Source organism: Neohortaea acidophila (assembly GCF_010093505.1).
Source record: "Neohortaea acidophila strain CBS 113389 unplaced genomic scaffold BDY17scaffold_3, whole genome shotgun sequence".
Classification (NCBI taxonomy): domain Eukaryota; kingdom Fungi; phylum Ascomycota; class Dothideomycetes; order Mycosphaerellales; family Teratosphaeriaceae; genus Neohortaea; species Neohortaea acidophila.
The window spans coordinates 1,980,237-2,002,737 of NW_022985512.1; the positions used below are offsets into that span (position 1 = coordinate 1,980,237).

The following is a 22,501-nucleotide window of genomic DNA, read 5'->3' on the forward strand; positions in this document are numbered from 1 at the left end:
AGAGGGTGTGCGTTTCCCGCTACTTTTCATCTGACACCTGGTCTCTTTCCCAATCCATCCCCGACGCTCCGCAAACCCCTGTCTCCTCCGCCAAACTCTATTTCGCGGGCTTACCCGTCTTCTATCTTTGCGTAGAGTCAGCCTCATCACAGCATATGCTCAGTCCTCATCGTCTCCCCCAAATAACCACTCAGATCCGGCTGATCCGACGACAAATCCAGCTCCGTCAGCCCACACCCATAAAACTTGAACGGATTCCGACTCCTGTACCGAATCTCGAAGTCCTCCGGTCGAATGTCGGCCAGCATGGACTTGAAATGCATCATGCTCCCCGGGTAGATGGCCGTGATCCCCGTGCGATACTCATCCTTGCGCCCCTTCTTGTACCAACTCTCGCACTCGCGATTCCACGCCGTGCGGCGCAGGATCTGCTGGATGTAGATGTTGTACGCTTCCACGACGTCGTCTTTGACGCACACGCTGTGGATGTCTTCTTTGGCGATCTTGGCGAGCCATTGCAGGATGTACTCCGAAATGAACCCGTACGCAGACAGCAGGGGCCCATTGGCAATAGTGAAGTTCGGCCCGCAGCCGATGGAGAAGTAGTTGGGCATTGACGGCGCGGCGACGGAGAGGTAGCCGTCGGCGTCTTCTTTGAAGCGCTCGGCGAGCGTGATGCCGTCCCTGCCGATCATCTTCCAGGGTGGTACCCTGGTGTTGACGTAGCCGGTGGCGGCGATGATCATGTCGTAGTCGCTCTCGTGTCCTGAAGTGGTACGGATGCCGATGGGCGTGATCTCTTCGATCGGGTCGTCTACGAGGCGGGCATTGGGTTCTTGCAGGGCTTCGAGGTATCCGTCTCCGGGTGTAAGTCGGCGACACCACGGTTGATAGCTGGGCATGAGTTTGTCGACCATCTCTGGATTTTCTTTGAGTCGCTCTCTCATCACTTTTTCCATGTTTGCACGGCTGGAGGATAACATCAGCGCGGAAACCCGGAACGGCCAGTGGACTGTCGTTGACTCACAAGGCTTTTTTGACCTCCGGCGCCGTCTCATCAAACACCAAATTCTTGAAGATGCCGTTGCTCGTCGACTCCATCGTTCGTCGGTATTCAAACAGGTTCTGCGGGTCTCGGAAAGCAGCTTTCTCGTCATCGGTATCTGATCACGGGTCAGCGTATGTTCTGGCCCTCGGAATAAGCGGCAGGGCAGCCTCACATGCAAAGTTCCTCCCGTCTGCATTTCGCGTAAACTGGCTCATGTAATTGAGACTAATCCACGTGGCGGAACGAATATAATGCGTGATCTGCTTTGCTTGCTTCTGCAGCGCGCCAAAGACCTGGATTCCAGAGGAGCCGTTGCCGATCACTGCTATGCGTTTGTCTTTGCAGTCGGTTGCTTCGTCCCAGTGGCCTGTGTGCAGTACTTCTCCTTGGAAACTCTCCAGACCCCGTATGGCTGATTTCAATGGTGTGCTGTCTTGCTGTGAGACGAGGCCTGGACGGATGATGGGATGAAGATGACTTACTTCTGCGTCCCCGCGGCCCCGACCAGGACATCGCATTCATCGGCAAAGACGTCGCCGTTCCGCTCCACTGGCACAAAGAGTCAGCACGAATACGACACGATCAGTGCTGGAGATCGCACAACTTACATCTCAGCTTCCACTTCCCCGCCTCTTCATCCCACTCCGCTTGCTCCAGCACCGTGTGGAATTGGATCCAGGCGTCAAGCCCAAACTTCTGCTTCACATCCTTGCAATACTGGCTAATCTCCTGCCCACTGGCCATGAACTTCGTCCAGTCATGTTTCGGCGCCCAGGGCAGGGTGTAGATGTGAATCGGAACATCACAGGTCAATCCAGGATACCTGCACGGAATGGTGAGCGGATGGAGTGCTTTGAACGGTGCATGTCGAGCTTACTTGTTCACGAGCCATGTGCCGCCCACATCGTCATGTCGCTCATAGACTTGAAAATCGATGACATCGCCTAATTTTTGCTCGATGAGGATCTTGTAGGCCAGGGTGAGGCCGGCGAAACCGGCGCCGATGCAGACGACTCGCAGTTTCCTTCGCTTGTGCAAAGGCTCCGGGTTGAATGGGATCTCGAAGGGTGAGTAGAGCTTCTGCTCGTCCGCGGTCTTGCGACGTTTCCTTTCTGCCATCGAGTTTCTATTTGGTATGTCGAAGGTCGTGGGAGGGATGACGATGAGGGCTGATGTTCGAACTTATTATACTCCTCCTCCCGCCAGCCTGGCCGGATGTCGGCACACGCGATGTAGCATCAGCCGCTTGCGGGGTCGTGTTTCAAGCCGCCTTTGATGCGAGCAGCGCCGTTCCTCATTGTGGGACTTGGAGTGCTCGTCTGTGTCATGGAGTAGAATGGCATGCCCAGGCTTTGGATGGTGGTGATGCCGATGTTGGTAGCTCCGGGTCCTCCAGCGTCCTCCAACATGCCACCTTGCACTGCCCTGAGGCAGCTACATTCACCGCGTGGCGGCGTCGACTGCGTTCACTTTACATCATGAAGCATCTTTATCCAGAAAGAAGACGCCATCAGATCGGTAACACACGAAACCCCAACCCGTCGAGATGCACCTCTTCGACCTGCCGTACGACATCCGTCATCAAATCTACCAACACCTCTTCCCCTCCACCGACTCCATCTACATCCAAGCCTTTCCCAACGGCATGAAAATCATCCAGGACTCTCACGACCGTACAATGCCCTTCAACTTCCTGCTCACGTGTCGAGCACTGCACGCCGAGGCCAGCGCACACCTGTACAACAACTACCTCTACAACATCGTCGGGCGCAAACGAAATTGCCTGAACGTGTACGAGGACTTCCTCAACACGGCGAAGAAGTACGCCCGAGACGAAGTGCACGTCTCGGCTTTCAGCAATGGTCCGCACTCCGATACCATGGGCATTTCCATCCACGTTGGGGAGGCGAAGACGGCGATGCTGAGGAAACGGGCCAGGGGCGAGCCGAAGGAGTTGTGCGAACTGCAGCAGGAAGTTGCGATGGCGGATGCGAAGACGAGGGCTGTCTTTCGACGACGTGTGGCTTTGAGGGCGCTTGAGGTCGGTCTTGCTGTTGTTGCTATTCTACTTGCCTGGGCGATTTCCTTTCAGTCTCGGACCCGAGGGATGGGTTTGCTTTAGTGTGGTATTGGCCCTCGCCGGATTCAGCTCGATTAATCGCTTTGGCTAAGCTATTGGGATGACCAGACTCTTGCTCGCTTGGGAGAGTCGAGGCAGAGGTCAAAGGACAAAGACTTCCTTTTGTCATGAAGTCGCACTCTCAAGCCAACAATATCAAGCGTTGCTGTGAACAATATCAAGCAAGTCGCTCGCAGCACACAAAGGACAGCCCGACCGTGCATCACAGTAGCAAACGACAGTATATCTTGATCCACACTCGCACATCCCCCATCATCTCTTTCCACCTGCTCATCCTAGAACACACAGAAGCCCACCTTCCGCCCCTTACCCAAACCAACCAAAACTTCCCCAACATGTTCTACTCCAAACTCATCCTCACCGGCCTGCTGGCCATGGCTCTCGGCACAGCCGCCATGCCCGAAGACCTCCCCCTCACCACCTTCAAAGGAGGCGAACCGGGGCGCGTGAGCGAGCGCAAGGGCCACAAAGAGCACAAGCACCACGAAATGAAGGAGCACAAGCACCACGCCGACCGCCCGGACTTCGAGGAGCCCAACCCGTACGACGAGTACGGCGAGTTCGACGACGAGTACGATGGCGAGGAGGGCGAGGGCGCAGGCATGTTTGTCAAGCGCGATCCGCATTTCGACTGGAAGGCTGTCGGGCTCCCGCGTCCCCATCGCCACCATCATCATCACCATCGTTTCGATCGCCATGGCATTTTCCGCACTTCGACTTTCAATTATCACCCGCCGCCTCCGCCTCCTGCGACGAAGCACCATTACCCCGCGACCCAGACCGTTGCTACTATCTACCTTTAGAGGGGGATGGGTGGCGAGGTGTGTTGAGCGCGGTGGGTGTGCCAGGTGCGGGCGAGGGGTCTTCGTTTCGCCGTTGACGGTGTGAATATATTGATTTCGGTTTTGTTGTTCGCTGTTGTCCTTGTTTATATCGCGAGGCTTTGACGGCCGTACATAGTAATTCTTTTACATTTTGCTTTCTCGTCTTGTTATTGAGATGTTGTCCAGGATTGAGCGAGGGAGCCGCATGCTCTCGGTCCATTCAAGCATCTTCGCAAGCTTCCATCAGCTTCTCATGGCATTTCGTAGCTCGATCCGTCCAACCGTCTAAGTCATGCACATCCTGTCTGCCCGTGCCATCCGGACCCGCATCAAAAACCTCGTATGAAAACCAGCCGCGGAATCCGGTCTTCAATACCGCCTTGGCAAAGTCGACGACAGGCAAGTAGCCTTCAAAGGGCAGCGGTCTGAACGCATTACTCCACCTCGCTCGCGACCTCTTGCCATCGATTTCCTTCTTCTCCAGTGGTTGTCCAATCCGATAGGCATCGGAGATCTGTAGTAGGAAGATCTTCCGCGGATCAACAACCTCCGCTAATCGCGCACACGAAGCCTCCCAATCTTGCTGCACTTTCTCCGCACTCCTTCCATCATCGACCAGACCAGAAGAAGAAGTCGGATCCGCCCACTCGCCCCCAGCAGATTGAAACGTATCCAAACAAAGCCCGAAATTCTCGCGATCAACCGCTTTGCAGATCACCCACACATCCTCCCAATCCGGCGCATGCGTACTCCAGCACCAATTCTCATACGCGACCTTCATCCCCTTCTCCGCCAGGAAATCCGCCAGCAGCCGCAAATCTCGCACAAAGCGCTCGCGGTCCCGCCCGATGCGCTCTTCGGGGGAGTCCGTCGAGCCTACTTGCAGCATGTCGCAGCCGCAAGCGTCCATCACGCGTCTCCAGCCTCGTGCCCGCGTCCAGACTTCTTCGCGCTCCGGGCTGTCGTCTGCCCAGCCTTCGAAATTGGCGAAAGGCTGCAGCATCATGATTTGCAGCTTCAGCTGGGCGCAAATCGCCTTGACTTCGAATGCAGCGGTGCACAGGTCATCGTAGTCGGTGGCTGTGATTTCATGACTGGGTGCGAGAAGTTGGTTTGCAAAGGCGACGAGGTCGGGGAAGCCGAGTTCGATGGCGGTGAAGCCTGCGCGTGAGATGGCGTGGAGTTTGTCGGGGAGGGTGTCGGTACCTACTTGGCCTAGGGAGACGCTGGCGTAGGACAAAGGAATGTTGGCGAGGGAGGTCTTTGTTAGTGGCGCTGTGGAGTTTGCAGAACCGGACATTGTGCTTGGTGAACGGATTTCTGGTTGTTGAGATGGCTGGTAATACGGAAGAAGAGATGTATTGAATTCAACAAGGACAAAGAGATGAACGAACGATGACGTCGAAAGGCTGCCAGATGCGAGGATGGATGAACGCCTTGCGATGACTGTATCAAGGATTCGAGAGTTCTCCTTTAACGTTATTTGACTGTCATTCCAGCCGGGAAAGCTGTCCCTTTGAACACATTGAATGGAGCGGGATTGAAGTGAGGTGCTTCCTTTGCACGTGAAAGTCCAGACGGTTGAAGGGAAGGCACGACCGATGTGGCGCTTCGCTCCTCGGAACGCTTCCGCCGATCTTCACCGCCGACTCTGGAAATTTTCTGGAGAGCACGACTCACACCAACCACCAACCACAACCTCCACCCACACTCACGCCTCCCATTGCAGTCGACCAACATGTCCGAGGTATGTTGTTGCCTGTACTACAACGGCACTTCGCCACTAACACCATTCGCCCCAGTTCTTCCTCCCCAACTCCAACGTTGGCGACCGCACCAATGCCGAGGACTTTCGCATTCGCGGCATGACGCCCCTCACTCCCCCCGACCTCCTCCAACACGAAATCCGACAAACCACAAAGTCAAAAGAGACGGTGTTGCGAGGGCGCAATGAATCCGTCGACGTCGTGCAAGGCGTCGACCCTAACCGCAGACTTCTTGTCGTCGTCGGCCCCTGCTCTATTCACGACCCGGAGATGGCGCTGGAGTACTGCGACAGACTAATGGAGCTGAAGAAGAAGTACGAGGAGGATCTGCTGATTGTGATGCGGAGTTACTTGGAGAAGCCGCGGACAACGGTGGGATGGAAGGGGTTGGTCAACGATCCGGACATCGACAACACCTTCAACATCAACAAGGGCCTCCGCACCGCGCGCAAGCTGTTCCTCGACCTGACGGAGAAGGGCATGCCCCTCGCATCCGAAATGCTCGACACCATCTCCCCCCAGTTCATCGCCGACATGCTCTCCGTTGGGGCCATTGGCGCCCGCACCACTGAAAGCCAAATCCACCGCGAACTCGCCTCCGGTCTCTCCTTCCCCGTCGGCTTCAAGAACGGCACAGACGGCAGCTTGGAGATTGCCCTTGACGCTATTGGCGCCGTGCAGCATCCCCATCACTTCCTTTCCGTCACCAAACCCGGCAACGTCGCCATCGTCGGCACCGTGGGCAACGAAGACTGTTTCGTCATCCTCCGCGGCGGCAAGAAAGCCACAAATTACGACAGCAAGTCCATCGCGACGGCAAAATCCGCGCTCGAAGCCAAAGCCCTCCGCCCGCGGCTGATGGTCGACTGCTCGCACGGCAACAGCGAGAAGAACCACAAAAACCAGCCCCTCGTCGCCGCTTCGCTTGCAGAGCAAATCCGCAAGGGTGAGGAGGGCATCATGGGCTGCATGATTGAAAGCAACATCAACGAAGGCAACCAGAAGGTGCCGAAGGAGGGCAAGGCGGGGCTGAAGTACGGTGTTAGCATCACGGATGCTTGCATCAACTGGGAGGATACGGAGGTCGTGCTGCAGCAGCTTGCCGACGCGGTGGCGGAGCGGAGACGCTTGTTGGGCCCGATTAAGAGTAAGGAGATGTTCCGCGAGGCGAATGGGACCGCAAACGGGCATGCCTAAGGATGTTGAGGAGTGCTTTTCTTTGTGGATTCCAGGGATCTGAGCGGCTTCTTTGTCATTGGCGCTGTTGACGTTCAAAAGCTGATGGATGCATGTCACGATTCTAGTGGTGACTTGTAATATACGACCGGCTTCACTTCACATGGCTGATACCTCCGTAGATGGACGAACAGTACTAGGAATTGAGACGGTTCATCTGGCACAATCTCATGCAAGCCTCAATAGCCAGACTATCCCTCTTCTCGCCTCGTGCGCGGTGCTCTGTATAGACGGCAAAACCTAGGCATATCCAATCGCAGTCCCGCTCCTTAACTCGCCCTCCCGATACCAACGCGGTCAGAACTTCCCCATTCAACAAACACACCTCCATACCGCACCTCTATCACCTCCCCTCCTCCCCTCAGCAGAACATCAAACATAAGCAACCCCCAACACCCTCCCAAGCACCACACTCCCATCCACACCCGCCTTCACCCTCTCCGCAACCCCCTCGTCCGCAAACCGCACATACACATCCGTCACGCTCTCCCCGCCCTGCACCAGCTCCTCCGCTGCCATGTCTTCAATCACCCCGTGCTGGCGGATGAGTTGCTTCGCCGCTTCGACGAAGGGACCTAGACGCCAGGTTGGGACGCGCGCGAGACCGAGCACGGGAGTGAGGGTTGGTTCTTTGCTTTTGCCGTTTGTGTTTGTGGTGAAGGGCTTTTCGCCGCCGGCGGGGCGCCAGTGGAGGGGGGTGGAATCGGTTGGGTGGGGGCGCGGGTGGTGTTGGTTTTGGTGGTCGGGGGGTGTGGTTGTTTCTTTGGTGGTGGGTTTCTGCTTGGGCTTGGACTTTGTTTTTGGCTTGGGTTGTGTCTTTCTCACGCTGAAAGTCTGCATTCGTCGTGTTAGCGGTGTGTTGCACCTCGGACAACGGTCATGAAAGAAGGGGAGAAGGCTTGATCACTTACGCCGATCGTCGTCTTCTTTCTCGCAGGTTTGGGCGCCGCGACGTTGCTCTGCCGCTCTTCGTGCACTTCCTCCTCGCCGTCTTCGTAGTAGTCGCCATGGTGGGAGTCATCACGGCGATAACCTTCGGCCCAACGCTGGGACGAGGGCGCGTGAGTGAACTCTTGGTTTGCGCGGCTAAGGCGGCTGTAGGCTGAGTCGACGTCGGCCACCTGCTCGGCTTTGCGTCAGCATGAGCTCGGAATTGCTTGCTTGGAGCGAGGAATTTGGTCTTTGGTGTTAGGCGGGTGGAACTCACTGCGCTGAGACGTTGACGTGCTGCTGTCTGGCGGCGGATGGCGTCTAGGGGGCGCGCTTTCCCCATGGTGTCGGTCTGCTTCAGATGGTGGGGAATGGATTGACGAGAGTAGAGGTAGGAGAGTTTGGACCAGCTTCAAAGGACGGTTTGCTTGCTCGCTGAAAGAAGATCGAAGCAGTGGGAAGATGAACGCAAGCTAAGTGGTGAAGAAACGCTTTGGCTTTTCTCGTCGCCACGTGAACGCCCCACCTTTCACGTGCTGGCGTGTCTTGAGGTGGGTTGATTGGTTGTTAGTTCTGCATGTGCGTGTCTTGTGTTACACGAGTAGAACTAGGAATGTATGAGTCAAGCAGTGATCGTTGGGGAGAGGCGACAGTGCTCCCGTGTAGTGATACTTCTCCAAGGCTCCTCAACTCCATCATCGCTCGTCTCGTCTTGCAATGAATGCTCGTGACACATCGTGAGGTCCTGTGCTTGCTCCGTTTGCAGCCACAAAACGATGCATAAATAAACAATCAACAGGACAGCTTCTTGTCCTCTTCCTCCTTCTCTTTCTTGTAAGCCGCAAAGTCGAAGCCAACATCTTCCAATGTCCGCTTTGTGTGCCGCTCCTCTCCCAATCCCTGATACGCTTTTTTGATAAACACAAAGTTCTCCCGCGTCCAACATTCCTTCTCCCCCCAATACGGCGGCGTCTTCCCCACAGTAGCCTTGTCGGACGCTTGCGCGCTACCATTCGTGGCGTGCTCAATATGCTGCTGGTCTGCAGTAGCAGCCCAATCGTGCATAAAGTTGATGTAGTTCGCGTCCTTTGGGTACAACAAGACATGAAACCACGCTCCACCTCCACTTTCCTCCTCCGTTCGCTTCTCCCAAGTTTCCATCTCCGCCTCACCAGGAAGCTGGACTCGGCCAGACCATACGCGCGCAACCACCGCGCTCTGCGCCTCTGCAAAAGGGAACGGAACGATGGCCTGATTCAGCACAAGGAAGGCGAGGCTAGGTTGAGGGCGGTAAAAGACGTGCTGGTATGTGTTCTGCACGTATCTGCCTGTGCCGATCACGGGAGGGTCCAGGGACTTCAGGAATGGGTAGGAGTAGAAGTAACCGGTGCAGTATACGATGGCGTCGATCTCGCTTTCGCATGTGCCGTCGGTGAAGCGGACAGTACGGTCTACTGCGTCGAACTCCTCGATCGCAGGCTTCTCTACCATGCCAGAGGATTCATCGGGCGGTCCGTATGGAGACTTCGCTATCGTCGACACTAGAAGCGGTTGCGCGCAGACTTTCGCAATTTGAGCGGCGATGTCGGTGCCACTGGCCGAGTTGCCGACCACGATCACCTTTTTGCCCGCGTAGTCTTCCGGACGCCGATACAGTTTGGAGTGGAGGATCGATCCGGGGAAGGCGTCGTGCCATGCTTCGATACCTGGTACAGAGGGGATGAAAGGCACGTTGAAATGGCCGTTGGCGATGAGAACGGCGTCGAAGGTGTGCTCGGTGATTTCGCCGTTGCTGGAAGAGAGTAATTGCGTCTTGACTTGCCACTTGTGGTCTTCGTCGAGCCGTACATCGAGCACTTGTGTGGAAGATTCGATCAAGTGCTCGACATCCTGGCCGTACCGGCGGATGTACTCGAGCGCTTGCTCATGCCGAGGGTATAGCGGGCACTCCTCCGGCCACTCCAGATCGGAGTATCTCATGAGGTTCCGTGGGATATTTGCCTCCAGTCTGTCATACATTGGACTGATGAAAGACTGCGGGCTGCCGTCCGTGCCTCCCTGCGTTCGCTGGTCCAGCCCAGCATCTGGACTTGTTTGAGGGACAGGCAAACTCTCCTCATCCTTGGGGCCGAGAGGAACATGGTTCCATAGGCCGCCTACTTTGGAGCGCTGCTCGAAAATGACGATCCGGGAGAATGCTCGTTCTGCCAGCAGGTATCTGATACACTTCTTAGCGCTCCGTCGGAGAAGATGGCTTGAGATGGATGGGTTGGCCTTACTTTGCAGCTGCGAGACCAGATGAACCTGCGCCGATTATTGCCACGCTTTCGATGTTGAGCTGGCGCCCATTTGGCAGCGAACCCATTCTCTCGAATTCGGCACAATACTGAGGATGCAGGATCGTTGGTCATGGGCGGGTAGTTTCGTCAAAAGCAATGTGATATTCAGAAGTTGTTGTTTGTGGGCAAGATTATTCTTGAAGCCAGTCCGATCATCTCAATTGGTCATGCTCGGGTACATTGATTAGTGAGAATGCGTAAAACGCGGATGGTGAGGTTGAAGTGAGGTTGCCCGCCGGGAATTCCCCGCAGTCAACCACACCTCATGCGTTCATGCGTTCATGCCTTCCCTATTGCAAGACATAAAGTTTCCCTTATGGAACACATCCACGGTGTATAGGATTCAGTCATTCATTACCGACGTCTCATTCGAGACGCGAATTGCAGTGATGCCCATACGAATGTTTCAGACTGAAGCATGGCCTTCTTATAATTCCGCAAGATGACGAACGATAACATGTCAATTAAGCAGGAAGTTCATACAGGGTGCTATCTTGCTGTCATGATCTAGAGAATTGAGGATTCCGAAAGAAGAATGGGAGTAAGATCTGGAGCTTCGCGGTCTTCACCACAGCCATAATCCTAGCGACGGACCGCAGTCCGTTGATCGAAGCAAGCCTGAATCCTCAAATTCCCCTGGCCGCAGTCGAAGTCGTCCAGTCGCCGTCGCTCTGCCGCCGCAATTGTGGCAGAGTTGTATTCCACCAGAATGGCAGAGCAGCTTTGGCCTTGACAAGATAACATGGACAGACGAGGCTCGCCATCCTTTGGGCAAAGCTTCAGCCATTCGTAGAGCTTATCCGGCATAGAGGTTGAAATGTTCCGCAAGAACAACCCACAGGTCCCTGGGGAGTTGAGCACATTGTCAGGATGGACGGGGTGCTCTTTAGCACGGACGGAGGGCAAAGCTGGATGCTGTAAGCCTGGGCCGTGCTGGAACCCGGACACGCGGAAGCGGCCGCCATCCAGCAGCAGATCGTCAAACATGAAAAGGGCCCTGCGGGCGTCCCTTGCTGATGCGTAAATGGCTGTCACATTCATTGTTCCATCATGGGTGTTTGAAAAGCAATAGAACTCGGTATGTAGGTACTGGCCTGCGTGTGACAACAGTGCTCGGATATCGGACGTGTCAATGCTGCCGGGCCAGCCGAATAACGACACAGCGAACGTTTGCTGAGCGTTTCGGATAAGAGGAGAAGATGGCCGCCAGTCGAGGACCACGTGGATTGTCTTTCCAGCCCAGAAGTTTGCGTTTATGCGACGGATAGCTTCTCTTGCGGCTTCCACAGACGTCAAACTCACCCGTGCTTGCTCCATTGCTCCAGAATCACCTCGAAACACTTCCATTTCTTCAATGGCGAATCGATGCTGCTCCATGAAAAAGCTCCACACCTCAGACGGACCTACTTTCGGAGGGAGATCTGTAATAAGAATACTCCTTGTCTCCTGTTGTGCCACGGGGACTCCGGTCTCCTTGCTACCCGGCCCACATGTTTCATTGAGCGTCAAACGTCTTGCTTTGGCCGGAATCTGCATCCTGTCAGGGGCAGCAATGCTATGGAGCATGAAGTCTTTTGCCATGATGGTGGGATCCTGCGCGTATTCCACACGAAGGTAACGACACGCAACTCGTATACTGCACAGCCATACCATTGCCTCCGTCGCCATGTCCATGCTTCGGTACTCGACTTGCACTGTGAAAGCTGCATTCGATCTTGGCAATAGCCAATTTGAAGGATAACCCGGGCCTCCAGTGGTTGAGTGAAGCGATTGCAAGAAGATCTTGGCATCCTCAATGACAAACAAATTGTGGCCGGAGCATAAATGGAGAATCTCGTCCTTGCTCAGATGGTGGTCCAGGTCAAAGACACAAAACCCTCGAGTTCGGGGCATTGGTGTCGCATAAGGCTCCTTGCTCTACGTTCTGGACAAAAGTCGCTAGTGGTGGCAGTGGTGTTGTAATTGGACGCTTTGAGTGTGACGAAATGTTGTTCGATCCATGCTGCAAGTTGCGTGCCAGGGGCGAAGGAGAGCGCGAACGTGACTGGGCCGGGTAAGTGGACGCAAAGTGACGGAAGTCCGCTGGCGGCCCCTGGTATGAAGTTGGTCGGGTAGTGAATCGCGAGCGTGGCGGGGATGTCGAGATCAAGTGTTGGGGATTGGGCAGAATGGGGAGAGGCGCGGCTGTCGTGCTGTACGACCGTAATCGGGATTGATCGGACGGGAATGTATGTCGTGGATCGGGCTCCACCGGGGAAGGGGAGGTCAGTCCGCGGGGTGACGATCCATGCTGGATTTCCCGCTCCGAGGCAAGAGAGGAGGTTGGACAAGCTCGTTGGTCCATCGCTGCAGGTGATTTGTGCGATTAAATCTCGTCTTCAAGGATCAGTGTCGGCGACAATTGCACCTAGCTATATGCTCGACAAAGGGAGGAGAGGAGAAGTATGCCCTCTCATGAACCAGCATTCAAATGTTTGCCGCATGAGCCAGCCGTCATATTGCCCGTGTGCATCCGGCATTGAATGATGCTCTTACCTCGGGCGATGTTCCAATAGCGGCTTGCGTCCGCAGTCAGCCCAGTGAATGAAGACCGTCATGCGGAGATAAACACAGAAACACCGTTAGACGCAAATTGTAGCACGAGAGCAATTTGAAATCTGAAGTCGATAGTCCTCAACTTGCAAACTTTGAATTGAAACCGGAATTGATCAGGTGGTTAAAAAAGCGCATTGAGAGTGAAGAACAGGACAGTGCTTCAACCTCTAGACCGGTCGAGGCTGCGACGATATCGTAGGAGCGTGGTTCATGACGAAGGCCGAGGTGTTAGAACAATGCAGATGCAATACGTTTTCAACGAGAGAATTTGCATGAGGGATGATGAGTGAGACTGGGTTTGGTGTGCAGTCATTCCCAGCACCAAGTAAAGCGACTGCAGTAGATGATGGATGAAGTGAAGTGTCTCGAGGGTTTGCCAAGGCGTGTCAAGTCGCCGCAACTTACTAAGCAAAATTATTTCCGCGGAGCCGCATCGCGCTGGCCGAACTTTTTTTACTCACCGCCTTCAACGTTCTTCACTTCCTACGAGTTTCTTTGATCTTCAACACCCTTCGACGAACTCGGCGCGCTTCAACCATGGCAAAAGGTGTCGCTATCAAGAGTGGCACAGTGCCTGCACACCTGTGCGAAGCAATGAAGCAGCCGCCCAAAACGAAAGACGTCCTCAGTCAGATTGGTGACTTTCTGAAAGAATTGGGTTACACAGAGAGTCTCAAGGCACTCAAAAGTGAGGCGAAGAAGAACGGGAATGCCATCGACATCCAAGCCTGGTCTCAACTTCAGACACAAGATAAGAAGAATGGAGCTTCTGGTTTCCGGCTGCTGGACTTCTGGACTATTGTCTCCAAACGATCGCGCATACCTTCTCTCGACGATCCCAAAGATGATGATGATAGCGAAGAGTCGGAGAGTGAGAACGAAGAGGAGGAAGGCGGAGCGGTGGTGGACGTTGAGGCGGAAGTGACAAGTGACGACTCGTCAGATGAAGAGAGTGATGCTACCAGCGAGTCGTCGACAAAGCCGGGACAGAAGCGAAAGAGGCAGCTCACACCTGATTCGTCCAGTGGAAGTTCGTCGGAGGAAGGGTCAAGTTCGGAAGGAGAAACCCTGGAGCCCGACGAAGCTGCTAGCAGCGACTCGGACAGCGACAGCGATTCATCCTCGTCTGAGGAGGACGAGCGTCCCTTGAAGCGCGCCAAGACTCCAAACGACAGTGTGAAGAAGGGTGAAGCGCGCAAAGCCAGTGAAAGCAGTTCAGATTCATCGTCCGACTCGGACAGCTCGAGTGCTTCCTCGAGTTCGAGCAGCGAGAGTGATGCCGAGGATTCGAGCGACAGCGACAGCAGCTCTTCCGACTCGTCAGCACCTCCTCCGAAAAAGATCAAGAAAGCCGCAAAAGGCAAGCCACCGGTACTGAGCACTCTCAACTCGACGGACGCAACAGCCACTCGTAACGGCTCGGCCAGTTCATCATCCGCAACCCTTGCAGCCGAGTCCCCCGTGACAACAACATCCAAAGAGACGGACACCTTACTCGTCGACCAAGGCAATAATCAGACGAAGGAGGTACCGGCGACAAAAGCGAACATCAAGAAGTTGAAGAAGGACAACACCCCCTTCTCTCGCATTCCCGCCGATCAGCAAGTCGACGCGAGATTCGCCAGCAATGCCTACGTTTCGTACGACTACGCCGACCGTGCACACCGCGATCTGATCGTTACCAAGGGCAAAGGCTTCACGAAAGAGAAGAACAAGAAGAAGCGAGGTGAGTCGTCAAAGTAGCAATTCTGAGATTTGATTGGTTGAATGCTAATATATTCTCGACTGCAGGCTCGTATCGTGGCGGTGCAATTGACACCACGCCAAAGGCGATCAAGTTCGACGACTAGAGATCGATGAGAAAGATCTCGCGAAAGTCGCGTCCAAGCTGGCCACGAGGCTGAAGTGGTGGCATGCCTTCGAGGCGTCACACCACGATCAAGTGACGATCCTACAACGGAAGATGGCCACGGTTGTATCTCGAAGATTTCAAATCGGAAGCAGGAGCGCATCGATCATTCCTGGAGTCCAAAACATCACGAGCATTTTAGGCACTTGGATGAAGCTGCGAAAACTGAGGCTGCTGTGTGAAATCAGGAATGAGCTAATGTGCTTCACCAACCTATCTTGCCAAGCTAATGCTCTAAGTATGAAAAAGCCCTCTCCAAATTGCGTCCTGCTCCTCATCGCCTCCCCATCCCTCGGCCCTTCCTTGCTGCCTTGGGACACCCGGTGTTTCCTCCTCCTTCTCCTCCTCCTTTATCTCTACCTGCGTCTCCTCTTCCTCCTCATCCTCCATCTGACTCTCTGTAGAAGACGAAGGTACATCCTCGCCATCTATCGCCATGATCTCCCTCCTAAATACCTCCGCATTATGACCCAAAGCCTGCGCCGGGTGCTCCGCTGCACCCCGGAATCTGTAGCCTTGCTCAGCAACGGGATCCATCACGTCTTCTCCTTCCTCCTCCGGCTCGTACTCCTCCTCTTCCTCCTCCGGCTCCTCGGCCTCCAGATCCTCATCGCCCCTTGCTACAAGTTCCCGGAGCACCTGATAGACTTGCTCTACTCTCGCCTCTACTCTTTGGATCCTGTCGTCCTCCTCATCAATGGGATCTTGCGTTTCTTCTTCCTCAATGGGTGCGTACCCAGGTCCTGGAGAGGCGGGTGGGCTATATCCCGGAGAGAAGGGTGGTCCATATGGAGAGACGGGTTCTCTGTATCCTGGAGCCCGGGGGTCTCTGTAGTATGGCGAGGTGGGGTCGTTGTATCTTGGAGCGACGGGTTCTCTGTAGTATGGCGAGGTAGGGTCGTTGTATCTGGCTGCGGCGGGGTCTCTGTATCCTGGAGCGGCGGGGTCTCCAAATGCTGGAAAGGCGGGTGCATACCCAAATGCAGCGGCGCCACCGTATGGTTCATATGGAGAGCCGGGTGCGTACTGTGGAGAGCCGGGTGCGTACTGTGGAGAGCCAGGTGCGTACAGTGGAGAGCCGGGTGCATACAAGGGCGAACCTAGCGGGTCATATGCGGCATCCTGCGCCTCATCCGCGAGACGAGGCCCTTCGTACGCCGGTGGTGGTGATCTCTCTTCGTACGCGGGCGGCGCGGGAGCGGCATCAATAGGCGTTGGCGCAGCATCGACTGGCGCATGAGGGACAGCAGGCGGCGCACCATCGTCATCCTCGTTTGCTGGCACCGGATCGATGCGATACAGCAGTTGGCCGCTCGGCGGGGACGATGTGTCGTCTGCGTTCTCTCTATGGAATGCGCCTGGGTGGTTTCCATTTGGGTAGAAAGGGCCGCGTAGTGGTTCGACGCCTGCTGTGCGGTTGCGGTAGTACTGGTCGCGGAGTGCTTCGACTCCCTGTCGAGTATAGTCGATACGGGCGGGGTCTTGTAGCAGTTGCTGCACGAAGGGAGATGGAGTCCTTCTCACGAGCGTTCCCGTTTCGACGGATAGCTGTCTTTCGCGAGTTGGTTGGTAGCTGGGCGGGTTGATAAGACCCGTTCCGGAGGCCTGCACGGGAGAAATGGGTTCCTGCTTGATCTCGGGGCTGCGTAGTTTCATGTCCTTCAACTTTTGTCGCTTCGCGTCGCCAGTATCGCCATCCACGCTTTTGCGCTTGCGCTTGGGCGTTGAAGTCGACTCTCCGGACGGCTGGAAAGCACTTTCGTCATTCGCCCCTTCCTCAGCAGGCTCGTCTTTGATTTCTCCCTCCTCCAAAGACTCGGCGTCGTCAACTATCGTCGCGTCTTCGTTACCGGCAGGAGGCTGCTCAGAGCGCGCCGCTCCATTGTCGTTCGGCCCATTGCCAGTCGGAGACAGCTGCGGTCGAAGTCCTCCAGTTTCACGATGTGCTCTTGAGACTCTTCTCCCGCGACCCCGACGTCGTCTCAACTCGCCTTCGATGTCGTCGTAGACGGGGACCAGGGGAGCAGCTTCATTTCCGCGAGTGGATCGTCGCGTTGCGGCGGCGGGCTTTCGTGCTTGTTTTCGCGCCATTGTGTTGGTGAAGAAGAGTTAGAAATACGGTCGTTATTCGTCTGAGTGTGACGTGTAGTTCTTGCGGGTATGAAATAGGAAAATAACTGAAGACAGCGACAGAGACAGATACCTCCATTTTGATCAATCATTTCCGCCATCGATGCTGCTTGCAGAGATGGGTGATGTTCTTTGTCAGTCACGTCGCCGAATCCGGTCGGGACACGAGAAAGAAGTCATGGAAGACTACTCTCGTCTTTTGTCTGTCGGAAACAGAATGTACATTGTCCTGAGCCTGGTGTCAATTTCCGGATGCGGAGGACAGTGGAATGTACGAGGCTGGCATGGGAATTCGACCTCTGCCAGCCTCGTGCACGAGACTCTCCCCGGGATTGGATGCAAAAAGCTCGGCCATCTCCACTCGTCGGGAAGTCGACGAAGTGCTACGAAGCGGGAAAGTCCAATGTGCTGGAACATGCGAAGGAGTTCTTTTGCGGAAGGCTGAACGTCTGAAGTCGCAAACTCCCTTACGTAATCAAAATAGCAGCGAGCGGAACAGAAGAGCCGAGGTCCAAGTAACCGAGCGCATTGATCACAGAAAAGGAAGCATCCGCGAACGAATCGCCGCCCTCGCAATCATCATCACCACCCTCCACCATCCAGTGCACCCAAACATCCTACCACCCCCTCCTACACACGCCCATCATGTCCAAGCAATTCTCCGCCAACGACGTCAAAGAGCACGCCACCGTGGACAAGGGGCTGTACATCATCATCGACAGCGCCGTGTACGAGATGGGCGGCTTCGTCGACGAGCACCCGGGCGGCGCGAAGATTCTCAAGCGCGTGGGCGGCAAGGATGCGAGTAAGCAGTTTTGGAAGGTGAGTTGGGCTGCCGCCATATACCCCCCGTGCTTTGAGGGGGCGAGGCTGACGTGTGCTGTGATGTGATAGTACCATAACGAGAGTGTGTTGAAGAAGTACGGCGATCGGCTGAAGGTTGGTACGCTGAAGGAGGGGGCGAAGTTATAAAGCGCACGACTGGTGTTGTTTCGTGGGGAAGAGGACGAAGGGAGACTCGCATGGAAGAGGTGGTGATTCCGCTTTCCCATCATCTAGAGGAGCTGTAGGAGCCATGAGACACCTTTTGCATGTTCCGATGCTGCTGTGAATAGTTGAGAGTTGGTAGATACACACATCCCCTTAGACAGTCCACACAACCACCCTTCCATCCACACCGCCGGTGCTCACCTTGCGCACCCCTGCGCCGCTTTCCTCGTAGCTGCGAAGCGTGTTGATGGTGTTTTGGTGCACAGTGCGCAGCTTGGTGTCGTCGGCACCAGTTCCAGACCGACCCTTCAAGTCCAGAGAGCGGAAGTGGTTCAGCGCGCTCTCCTCCCTCTGCACACCCGCTGCTCCCGCCTTGCCCGCCGCTTCCAATGATCCCGTCAATTGCCAGCCACTGGCCTGGCCCGAGAAGCGGTAGACTTCGCAATCGTACCCCGCACACAGAATCTCGGACTCGCTGATCCACAGGAGATCGGCAAAGGGAAGGAGCTGCGTGGCGACGCTGATGACGGCCTGAGGCGGCTGCTCCGGCCCAGAGGGATAGACGACGGTGATAGTGCTGTCGTGGCTGCAGAACGCCAGTGCGTTTCCAGATGGTGAAAAGCCGACGCCATGCACCCAGCCGGCGGTGGGATTGAGGTACTCCCCGCAGACGGTATTGAACGGCAATCGCTCTCCCCACACACTGGGCTCCGGCCTGTCATCCACGCCCTTGATGAACGAACTAAACACTCTTGCATGTCCGTCCGCACTGCCAGCCGCAAGCAGCACACTATTCGGATGCCACGCAACGCAGTTCACAGTGCTTCTCAACGGCTTGCGCAAATGCTTCGAAATCCACCAATCGTTCTCCTCTTCGAAATAGCAGATAGCAATAATCCGTGCGCCGCTACCCACCGCAAACTTCGTCTCCGAGGGACTCCAGCGCACGCACGTCGCCGCGCGATTGATGCGGAGCAGCACGAGCGTAGGCTTCCATTGGCCCGTGCTGCTGGGCTCCCAGACGTAGGCGTTGCGGTCTTGGCTGCAGGTTACGATGCGGCCGGAGCGCGGCGCGATGTCGACGCCTGTGATGGTTTTGTCGTGTCCGCGGAGTTCGTCTTGGAGACGGAAGGCGTTGCCGTTGCGCTTGTAGAGCTCGAGGGTGTTGGAATGGGTGACGGCAAGGGTGTTGCGGTCGGCGGAGAAGGAGTGGTCGGCGATTGGGGCGTGAAAGAGGTGGTGGACTTCTGGGGCGGCCATGTTGTCCGGATGTGGCGGATGAAGCTTGCACTGGTTGTGGAGGGTAAATGGAGTGACGACAGGAGTGGTGTGCTCTCTACTGCCGTCTTCAATGTGCGCGGTGATAAAAGTCGTGGCCTAGGAAGTGGGGAGGAGAGGAAGGCTGAGGTGGCATGGACGGGCTTCGTCAGTTGTTGCTTGGCACTTTTGGCTTTGCTCCACCAAACTCAATGTCCGCCAATATCAAAAAGTTCCATGCCAGTCGATCTCTCCACACGCACCATCTCACAAGACCAGTCACACCCTCACCCTGTCAACACGTGCCTCACCATGGCAGCAGCCACTCCATCGGTGCCCCCGAACCCCTCTCTCTACATCAAAAACCTCCCCGAGAAATGGCAAAAAGAAGACCTGCGCCGCCAGCTCTACATGCTCTTCTCCACCTACGGCCCCGTGCTGGACGTCACCACCCTCAAAACCTCCAAGATGCGCGGGCAAGCGCACGTGCTGTTCCGCGACGTGCAGACCGCCACGCAGGCGATGCGCGCGTGCCAGAATTCCGATCTGGGCGGGCGCGAGATGCAGATTGTGTATTCGAAGAATCGCAGTGGGACGCTGGCGAAGCTTACGGGGACGGTGGGCCAGAATCTCGCTCCTGCTGCGGGAAGGCCTGCGGGGTTTCCGGCTCCGCCTCCGGCTGGGTTTCCGGCTCCGCCTGGTTCTTTGCCTGCGCCGCCTAGTGGGTTGCCGCCTCCGCCTGGGATGTTGCCGGCTAAGGTAAATGGGGCTGGGTTGAAGGCACCAGGAACAGGAGCGGAGAGTGTGGCTAGTCCGGTTGGGCAGAAGAGGTCGAGAGAAGACAGTGATGATGAGGGGGACGCACCTATGGAGGAAGAAGAGGAGGATGAGGGAGGGGAGATGGAGATGAGCGACGAGGATTAAAGGAAGGCTTACGAGACGGTTGATGAATACCCAAATACCCAACGGCAGTACCGAAAGGAGATGAGAACACAGCAGCTTATGATGGAGGAAACGCCACGTACAGCTCGTGGAAGTCAAAAATGGAAGGAGTGAAGAGTGAGTACGTCAAGAGGTGCAAGGTTTCCATACTGATCTAACATTCTCGAGGCACAGAATGGCAAGCTAGCCCTTCCCATGCAACTTGTCTGAATTGGAGGACAAGAGACGGCAATTCCTCTGCCTCGGCGACGCTCATCGCCCTCTGCTGCCAGGACCTGCTGCTGCTCGCGTCGAGAAACGGCGAAGCTGATGGACCCCGCAGCTTTGATTGAATGTTCGATCGTCCGGTGGAGATTCTTAGAGAAGAGGTTGATAACAAGAATGGTGTTGAGTGGAGTCAGTCGTTGTTGTCAGCCATGAGCACCCATTCCCTCTCCTCTTTCATTCACTCCTGGATCACTCCAGGAACTCGGTCGTCGACGTAGGTAATATATCCAGACCAGAAAGCATTTAATCCTCCTCATCCACCCGCCGGCTTCATGTACTGCGCATCGTTGTCCTTGTTGTCCATCCTAGCCTCGTCGACCATCTGATCGATCCCTCGCTCCTTGAGCGCCTTGCTCAAACACGCCTTGTAGGCGTTGAACAGCGGCGCGCATTCATCTTGCGTTGCGTTCCCGCGCAGGTATTTCTCGCTGTACCACTTGAGGAAGCAGCTGTCGTAGCGTTCTTTGAGTACATTGCATTCCGGTGCTAGGGAGGCGGACATGGTGGCATCGGTCGGGAGGTAGGCTGTGGAGGTGTTTGAGCGGCGGGAGTAGTTGTCGTGCGAGTGTTCGCAGTGAGAGAGCAAGGTGTTGTAACATGAACTCTTGAATGTCGTACTCGAGATGATGGTCGTTCCGTACTCTACAGCTGTGCTGCTCTGAACGCATACATCCCGCCCGTCTTGGCGAGTGCAGCTTCCATCCAATCGGAAGCGAGAATTTCTCAGCAGCGGGAAGTCGAGGAGCTCATAGATTTGCTTGCCACGAACAACACCTCCTCTCTCCCCAGCACTCCCTTCCCGCGCACCATACCTCCAGATCCATTGCGAGTGCCGATACCATCCATCGAGGCTTGCATTGGTAGCCCACCATGCTGGCCCGATCGAGTCTGCGCTCCTCCCGCGCCTTTGCGGCCGCGAAGAGCCCAGCCGTCCGGACAGCGACGGTATGTTGCACCCTCGTTCACCCGCCACCACCACTCGCTCGAGGCTTGCATTGCTCAACAGTGGTGTCAATTCGTGTGGAAATGACAGTTGTGAGAGGTTTGAGAGCTAACGAGATGCCAATCACAGCGCAATGCCTCTTCGCAATCCTCCCAGTCCGCCGCGGCTTCGTGGAAAAACACCGCCCTCCTCTCCTCTACCACCCTGCTCGCTGCCGGCTCCGTGTCATGGTATTACTACCAGTTCGGCCGACCTACGCAGGCCATGACGCTGGCGGAAGAAGGGTAAGTTCACCACGCAGCACCGTACCCCATCGTACCCCTCATCTGACCACGCCCCTACAGCCTCCATCCGCCCAAATTCCCATGGGAGCACACCAAACTCACCCGCACCTTCGACCACCAGGCCCTCCGCCGCGGCTTCCACGTCTACCGAGAGGTGTGCGCCGCCTGCCACAGCATCAGCCGTATCCCCTACCGCAAGTTCGTCGGCTCCCTCATGACCGTCGACGAAGCCAAGGCCATGGCGGAAGAGCAAGAGTATGACACGGACCCCAACGACGAAGGCGAGATCGAGAAGCGACCGGGAAAACTGAGCGACTACATGCTGCCTCCCTACCAGAACGACGAGGCCGCCCGAGCCGCGAACAACGGTGCCCTGCCGCCCGATCTCAGCTTGATCGTCAAGGCGAGACACGGCGGCTGCGACTACGTGTTTGCCCTGCTCACCGGCTACCCCGAGGAGCCACCGGCTGGTGCAGTGGTGCAGAGCGGACTCAACTTCAACCCTTACTTCCCTGGTACCGGCATCGGCATGCCGAAGCAATTGTTCGACGGCCTGGTCGACTACGAAGACGGCACCCCCGCGACGGCAAGTCAAATGGCGAAGGATGTTGTGGAATTCTTGAACTGGACCGCCGAGCCCGAAGCCGACGAGCGCAAGAAGATGGGCTGGAAGGTCATGGCCATTACCACGGTTCTGTTTGGCTTGTCTGTTTGGGTGAAGAGGTCAGTACCCTGCTGAATAATATTTCTGGGCGACAATTACTAACTTATAGTGCACAGGTACAAATGGGCCACGATCAAGACGCGCAAACTCTCGTACACGCCGCCACACGCGCCTGCGAAGCAGCCGGGATCCTCTTTCCGTCGCTTCCAACAGCACGGATACGAGCAGAAGCCATAG

General features: G+C 55.9%; 15 protein-coding genes across 15 annotated transcripts; 8 read left to right on the forward strand and 7 right to left on the reverse strand.

Annotated features, from left to right (window-relative positions):
- Window positions 1-146: 146 nt before the first annotated feature.
- BDY17DRAFT_322583 (uncharacterized protein) lies at window positions 147-2,167 on the reverse strand (the record flags this gene model as incomplete). Its single annotated transcript, XM_033736835.1, has 6 exons — window positions 147-969; window positions 1,028-1,163; window positions 1,221-1,477; window positions 1,531-1,597; window positions 1,657-1,871; window positions 1,926-2,167. 6 exons carry the CDS (start codon window positions 2,165-2,167, stop codon window positions 147-149), a joined length of 1,740 nt encoding a protein of 579 aa, XP_033592340.1.
- Window positions 2,168-2,594: 427 nt separating this feature from the next.
- Window positions 2,595-3,170, forward strand: BDY17DRAFT_309074 (uncharacterized protein; the record flags this gene model as incomplete). The annotated part of the gene is made up of 1 exon (XM_033735281.1): window positions 2,595-3,170. One exon carries the CDS (start codon window positions 2,595-2,597, stop codon window positions 3,168-3,170), a length of 576 nt encoding a protein of 191 aa, XP_033592341.1.
- BDY17DRAFT_111376 (uncharacterized protein) lies at window positions 2,966-4,112 on the forward strand. The gene is made up of 2 exons (XM_033729219.1): window positions 2,966-3,174; window positions 3,237-4,112. Exon 2 carries the CDS (start codon window positions 3,296-3,298, stop codon window positions 3,989-3,991), a length of 696 nt encoding a protein of 231 aa, XP_033592342.1. The 5' UTR covers window positions 2,966-3,174; window positions 3,237-3,295; the 3' UTR covers window positions 3,992-4,112.
- A 120-nt stretch (window positions 4,113-4,232) lies between these two features.
- Window positions 4,233-5,312, reverse strand: BDY17DRAFT_322586 (3-dehydroshikimate dehydratase; the record flags this gene model as incomplete). The annotated part of the gene is made up of 1 exon (XM_033736836.1): window positions 4,233-5,312. The coding sequence occupies one exon, from the start codon at window positions 5,310-5,312 to the stop codon at window positions 4,233-4,235; it is 1,080 nt and encodes a 359-aa protein (XP_033592343.1).
- Window positions 5,313-5,566: 254 nt separating this feature from the next.
- On the forward strand, window positions 5,567-7,403 carry BDY17DRAFT_294224 (uncharacterized protein). Its single transcript, XM_033733110.1, has 2 exons — window positions 5,567-5,759; window positions 5,815-7,403. The coding sequence occupies exons 1-2, from the start codon at window positions 5,751-5,753 to the stop codon at window positions 6,973-6,975; spliced, it is 1,170 nt and encodes a 389-aa protein (XP_033592344.1). The 5' UTR covers window positions 5,567-5,750; the 3' UTR covers window positions 6,976-7,403.
- Window positions 7,387-8,287, reverse strand: BDY17DRAFT_322588 (uncharacterized protein; the record flags this gene model as incomplete). Its single annotated transcript, XM_033736837.1, has 3 exons — window positions 7,387-7,848; window positions 7,926-8,135; window positions 8,222-8,287. The coding sequence occupies 3 exons, from the start codon at window positions 8,285-8,287 to the stop codon at window positions 7,387-7,389; spliced, it is 738 nt and encodes a 245-aa protein (XP_033592345.1).
- A 449-nt stretch (window positions 8,288-8,736) lies between these two features.
- Window positions 8,737-10,309, reverse strand: BDY17DRAFT_322589 (uncharacterized protein; the record flags this gene model as incomplete). The annotated part of the gene is made up of 2 exons (XM_033736838.1): window positions 8,737-10,162; window positions 10,224-10,309. 2 exons carry the CDS (start codon window positions 10,307-10,309, stop codon window positions 8,737-8,739), a joined length of 1,512 nt encoding a protein of 503 aa, XP_033592346.1.
- A 458-nt stretch (window positions 10,310-10,767) lies between these two features.
- BDY17DRAFT_294226 (uncharacterized protein) lies at window positions 10,768-12,295 on the reverse strand. Its single transcript, XM_033733111.1, has one exon. The coding sequence runs from the start codon at window positions 12,174-12,176 to the stop codon at window positions 10,866-10,868; it is 1,311 nt and encodes a 436-aa protein (XP_033592347.1). The 5' UTR covers window positions 12,177-12,295; the 3' UTR covers window positions 10,768-10,865.
- Window positions 12,296-13,348: 1,053 nt separating this feature from the next.
- Window positions 13,349-15,040, forward strand: BDY17DRAFT_344570 (SRP40, C-terminal domain-containing protein). Its single transcript, XM_033738062.1, has 2 exons — window positions 13,349-14,604; window positions 14,670-15,040. Exons 1-2 carry the CDS (start codon window positions 13,416-13,418, stop codon window positions 14,726-14,728), a joined length of 1,248 nt encoding a protein of 415 aa, XP_033592348.1. The 5' UTR covers window positions 13,349-13,415; the 3' UTR covers window positions 14,729-15,040.
- On the forward strand, window positions 15,041-16,051 carry BDY17DRAFT_294228 (uncharacterized protein). The gene has a single exon (XM_033733112.1). The coding sequence runs from the start codon at window positions 15,253-15,255 to the stop codon at window positions 15,889-15,891; it is 639 nt and encodes a 212-aa protein (XP_033592349.1). The 5' UTR covers window positions 15,041-15,252; the 3' UTR covers window positions 15,892-16,051.
- Window positions 16,052-17,562: 1,511 nt separating this feature from the next.
- Window positions 17,563-17,889, forward strand: BDY17DRAFT_322592 (cytochrome b5-like heme/steroid binding domain-containing protein; the record flags this gene model as incomplete). The annotated part of the gene is made up of 2 exons (XM_033736839.1): window positions 17,563-17,739; window positions 17,812-17,889. The coding sequence occupies 2 exons, from the start codon at window positions 17,563-17,565 to the stop codon at window positions 17,887-17,889; spliced, it is 255 nt and encodes an 84-aa protein (XP_033592350.1).
- A 171-nt stretch (window positions 17,890-18,060) lies between these two features.
- BDY17DRAFT_247747 (WD40-repeat-containing domain protein) lies at window positions 18,061-19,167 on the reverse strand (the record flags this gene model as incomplete). Its single annotated transcript, XM_033730850.1, has 1 exon — window positions 18,061-19,167. One exon carries the CDS (start codon window positions 19,165-19,167, stop codon window positions 18,061-18,063), a length of 1,107 nt encoding a protein of 368 aa, XP_033592351.1.
- A 345-nt stretch (window positions 19,168-19,512) lies between these two features.
- BDY17DRAFT_234838 (uncharacterized protein) lies at window positions 19,513-19,779 on the forward strand (the record flags this gene model as incomplete). The annotated part of the gene is made up of 1 exon (XM_033730279.1): window positions 19,513-19,779. A coding segment is annotated over one exon (267 nt), but the record flags the coding sequence as incomplete, so codon positions are not given.
- Window positions 19,780-20,620: 841 nt separating this feature from the next.
- BDY17DRAFT_294234 (mitochondrial distribution/morphology family 35/apoptosis) lies at window positions 20,621-20,995 on the reverse strand. Its single transcript, XM_033733113.1, has one exon. It carries the CDS (start codon window positions 20,873-20,875, stop codon window positions 20,627-20,629), a length of 249 nt encoding a protein of 82 aa, XP_033592353.1. The 5' UTR covers window positions 20,876-20,995; the 3' UTR covers window positions 20,621-20,626.
- A 248-nt stretch (window positions 20,996-21,243) lies between these two features.
- BDY17DRAFT_322596 (cytochrome C1 family-domain-containing protein) lies at window positions 21,244-22,501 on the forward strand (the record flags this gene model as incomplete). The annotated part of the gene is made up of 4 exons (XM_033736840.1): window positions 21,244-21,318; window positions 21,446-21,600; window positions 21,661-22,323; window positions 22,381-22,501. 4 exons carry the CDS (start codon window positions 21,244-21,246, stop codon window positions 22,499-22,501), a joined length of 1,014 nt encoding a protein of 337 aa, XP_033592354.1.